The 4,631-nt window shown below is 71.4% G+C and overlaps 1 protein-coding gene across 1 annotated transcript; it reads right to left on the reverse strand.

The window, feature by feature from the left end:
• Positions 1 to 936: 936 nt before the first annotated feature.
• On the reverse strand, positions 937 to 4,121 carry DHH (desert hedgehog signaling molecule). The gene is given in 4 exon segments (XM_050330979.1): positions 937 to 1,607; positions 2,202 to 2,463; positions 3,811 to 3,830; positions 3,833 to 4,121. Coding segments are annotated over 4 exon segments (1,242 nt in total).
• Positions 4,122 to 4,631: the final 510 nt, after the last annotated feature.

Consider the following 4,631-nt stretch of genomic DNA (forward strand, 5'->3'; position numbering starts at 1 on the left):
CCGGCCCGGGGACCCCCGGAGTGCCCACATCCACATCCTGATCCCTGAGATCCCCATCGCGGCCTCCCCCAGCCCCAGGACCCTCAGTGCCCTAGGGGTACTCCATCCCCTCTGGATGCCCAACCCCAGGGACCCCCAGCCCCTCAAGATGCCCAACTCCAGCCCTAGGGACCCCCCAGCCCCCTGGCACAGTCACCTGAACCCACGTTTGTGCATCCACAGCTCCACAGGGCCCGTAGAGTCTCTTTATTTCCCCGAACAATTAAATAGCAGTATTTCTTTTGGTTTTTAAACACAAGTGGTTAAAAGCAGGCTTCCCCCCTGCCCCCCAGGGTGAGCCCCACTGCCGGAGCAGGCGGGCGAGGGGGACATTTATATTACCATTTATAAATAGAAAAATAAAACTCTCAAGCAGGGCGGGTTAGCAGTTAGCACAGTTAGAACCAGGCCTGGCACGGGGTCCCTGTGCCCACAGCAGACACCCAGCCCAGCCACCCTGGGGACGCTGTGGGTGCCAGGGACAGACCCAGAGCTGGGGGACAGGCAGGAACTGCTGCCAAGTGCTCAGTGTTGAGCTATTGTGGCACCCCACCGGCTGGATTCAGCCCCAGGACAGGGTCTGGTGGTGCCCAACAGACACTAGCGCAGTGGTTAATAAAGCAATAAATACCAGGGGAGCACACGGGGGTCTGGGGCACAGGGACCTGGCTGGGTGGGGGTCCAGGACACGGGACAGGGCTGAACCAGGCCCCTGTGCCACTCTGTGACACCCCACCCCGGGGCAGCGCTGAGCCCAGAGACCCCCAACCTCCCCACTCAGCTGGGGGTGCCCCCTGCCCCTCCTCCCTGAGCCTCAGGGGTGCCCAGGGCCGGAGCCCCTCGCTTCCAGCGCGCGGCATCACCCGCCGTGCGGTGACCCGGGCGGAACGGGACCCCCTAGAGCTGCAGGGCCTCGTGGCCCAGCACGGCCCCGGCCAGCCGGTAGAGCAGGCGGGAGTACCAGTGCATGCCCACCTCGGGCACCGTCCCGTTGGCCGGCGGGGCGCGGGCGGGCAGCAGCGCCAGCAGCCCGTGGAAGAGGCGCAGCGGGGCGAAGGCGCGGTGGGCCCAGCGGTGGCTCTCCAGGACGGCGTAGCAGGACGCCAGCACCCCGTTGACCAGCAGGGTCCCGTGGGAGGTGAGCGGGGCGAAGACGCCCACGCCGTCCTCCCGCCAGACCCTCAGCACCCGCGCGGGCCGCAGCCCCCGCCCGCCGGCCCCGCGGGCCAGCACGGCGTCGCCGGGGCGCACGCGGCGGGCGAAGACGGGCAGGAAGGCGGCGGCGGAGCCGTTGGCGGCCCCGCGGGCGGCGAACACCAGGTGGGACGGGGTGAGGAGCAGGCGGCGCGCCGGGCCGGCCGTCTCGATGGCCACGAAGGAGGCACGCCGGCCCGGGTCCCGGTCGAGGAAGAGCAGCACCTCGGTGGGCACCAGGCGCCCACCCGGCTCGGCACCCAGCACCCAGTCGCCCCGGCGCAGCTCGGCCAGGCCCCGGCGCTCGCCGCTCTGCAGCGTCACGGTGGCGTGGCCGGGGAAGCAGCCGCCGGTGCGGATGGCCAGCGAGTTGTCTGCGAGGACGGAGAAAGGCATGGGTGTCCCCTGCCGACCACCTCTACTGGGCCACCACCTCCAGAGGGGAAACGGCCACCCCCGGGCCCCCGAAGCAGCCCCGGAACAAAGCTGGTATTTTCCGAAGACCCCCCCACCCCGGTTCCTGCGTGCGGCTCCTGGGCCCTGCAGGGCCCCTTTGTCCGCCCCCGCACTGATGCCCTTTGTTCGGGGCTGGCACGGTGACATTTATGGCCACTTTCACTTTCTGTCGATTGTCACTTCTGGAGCGGATGGGAACTACTGGGGGCTGTGGGGCGTGTGGGGCTGGGGGCTGCATTGCTATTCCCCTCATTGGGAGCTAAACCACTAGGGTGGCTCCATCCATCCAAAACTCAGAGGGGAAAGTGTGGGGTTGGCCAGTCTGGTGGCCAGAAAGGCCGGGGTGAGCTGGGCCGTGGCCGGACACTGGCTGAACCCTCTGGGGACAGACACCAACTGGAGCAAGGCTGCATCACACATGGATCCAGGATGCCAAGAGGGGGCAGAGGGGGCTGGGATGCTTATGCAGATGGCAGCCCCCCGACCCTGTGGCAGCCCCTTCCGTGTGGTACCTGCTTTGACAGAGACGTGGATGTGTGCCTTGGACTCGTAGTAGACCCAGTCGAAGCCGGCCTCCACGGCCAGGCGGGCCAGCATGCCGTACTTGTGGCGGTCCCGATCAGACGTGGTGATGTCCAGTGCCCGGCCCTCGTAGTGCAGCGAGTCAGGGAGGTGGTGCCCGTCCTCGTCCCAGCCCTCCGTCACCCGCAGCTTCACCCCCGGCCACATGTTCATCACTGCGATGGCCAGAGAGTTCACCCGCTCCTTGCAGCGCTGGGAGGGGGAAACACCAGCACTGGTGTCACCCCCAACACTTCCACAGCACCCAGCACCCCCTCACAGAGAGACCCCACATGGACAGACAGACACCAGGCCTTGGAGGGAGCCCAAAGGGGCCACTGGTGGGGCAGATGGGCTGTTCTCACCCCCGGGGCATAGAGAGGGTCACGGCCAAGCTGCCCCCCCGACTTGGGCGCAGGTTGAACGTTAACGTGCCCTGGGGTCCTGTGGTGGAGCTGCTCCACAGGCAGCCGGGCAGAACGGGCAGGGGACCGGGACGGGGACCAGGACAGTGTCACCTTCCCCGCGGCCACAGCCGTGACTGATTAACCCGGTGGGGGGGCTGTGGGGCAGAGCTGGGAGTGCAGCTGACCCTGAACCAGACCCGAGTCCGGCCTGAGGGGGACGGGGGGGTCCCGGTGGCTCCGGGATCCCTCTGCCCATCAGCAGCGACAGCACCGACATGGCGTGCAGCGGTCGGAGCTGCCCCCAGTGCCCCCCCGCGGTCGGTGAGGTCACAGCGTCCCTCGGTGCCACGGTGCCCCCCCTCTCCCCTGTCCCACAAAGCGGCTCCCGGGAGAGCGGGGCCGCGGGGGCGGGAGCGCGGGGCGCGGGCCCGGGGCGGCCGGGCCCGGGGGGCGGCAGCGGCGGGGGGGCAGGAATGCGCCCGGCCCGGCCCGGCCCGGCCCGGCCACAATAGGCGCCTTCCAGCCCGGCGCTGACCTCAGGCCCCGGGAATGCCGCCGCGGCCACAAAGGGTCCTTTCAGCCGCCCGCACCCCGGGCCGGCTCCGCGCCCGCGGCTCCGCCGGGCCCCGCCGTCCCGGCCCCGCCGCCTTCGCCGCCCCGGCTCGCGGGAGCTGCCGGCGCCGCGTGGACCACTCGCAGCATCCCCCGTCGCCATGGCGACCGCGGAGCCGCCCCTCGCCATGGCAACCGTGAGCATCCCGACGGGGCGCGGCGCGTCCCGGGCTCCCGGCGTCCCGGAGCTGCCCCGTTAATCCCCGACGGTCCTGAATGCCCAACGCGGCGGGACCGCCCCGTCCCGGGGACCCGGTGCTGCCACGCCGCTGCCAAGGGCCGGGGAAGGGAGCAGGGGACCGAGGCGAGGCAGTGGGCGGCCCCGGGGGGACCCTGTGCCCCGGGAGGCTCCGTGCGCCCAGGAAGGGTCGGTGCCACACGGGAGGCTCTGCGAGCCCTGGGATGGTCAGTGCGCCCCGGGGAGGGTCGTTGCCGGCTGGGGACGGTCCGTGCGCCCCTGCGAAGGTCGCTGTGCTCCCGCCCGCTCCCCCCGCCGCCCCCGCACCCCCGGGAGTGAGGCCGGGCCGGGCGCAGCCCCCACCTCGGTCATGAGCCGATCCGCCCCGTGTTCTCCTCGTCCTTGAAGATGATGTCGGGGTTGTAGTTGGGCACCAGGTCCCTGAAGCGCTCCGAGCCCCGCAGCACTTTGCCCTCCGCCTTCCCGCTCGCCCCCAGCGTCTGCTCGGGCACGTTGGGCACGAACTGCTTGTAGAGCAGCGGCGAGAGCTGCCGCCGCCCCAGCCGCCGCCGCCCCACCGGGCCCCGGCCCGGGCCGCAGCCCAGCACCGGCGCGGCCAGCAGGCAGGCGGCGAGCCCGAGCAGGACGAGGGCGAGCGGCCTCCACCGGGGCATCCCGCCCGCCGGGCCCTGCTGCCTCCGCGGGCCCCGCTCAGTCGCCGGGGGCACGGGCGGCCGGGGCGGGCATGGTCCCGGTGTGGCGGCCCCGGGGCTTTTAGAGGGTCGCGGTGCCAGGGCGGGTCGGCGCCGCTTCCTTCACACCCACGGTCCCGTCGTGGCTGTGGGATCCGCGGCCACCCGGGACGACTGACACCCCCCCGCACCCTCCCGCCGGTACCGCCACCCACTCGGGGCGCAGCGCCCGGGCACCGGGATAGCACCCCGCCACCGATTCCGTGCCCACGGGCCCAGCACCCCGCCTGCACCTCGGTCCCGGGGTGTCCCCGACACAACCCGAGCCGCGGGGGAAACCCTCGTACCGGGCACCGGCGCCGGACACCAACACTTCCTCCGGCCACTGCCCGGGACTGGCACCGGGCACCTGGCTCCTGGTGATGCCCCGGGACCGTCACTGGGACCTGACCTCGCTCCCCGATCCCACTCCCTTCCCGTCTGAATCCCACG

This window comes from Myiozetetes cayanensis, unplaced genomic scaffold (genome assembly GCF_022539395.1).
Source record: "Myiozetetes cayanensis isolate MyiCay16 unplaced genomic scaffold, myiCay2020 scf47, whole genome shotgun sequence".
NCBI classification, from domain to species: domain Eukaryota; kingdom Metazoa; phylum Chordata; class Aves; order Passeriformes; family Tyrannidae; genus Myiozetetes; species Myiozetetes cayanensis.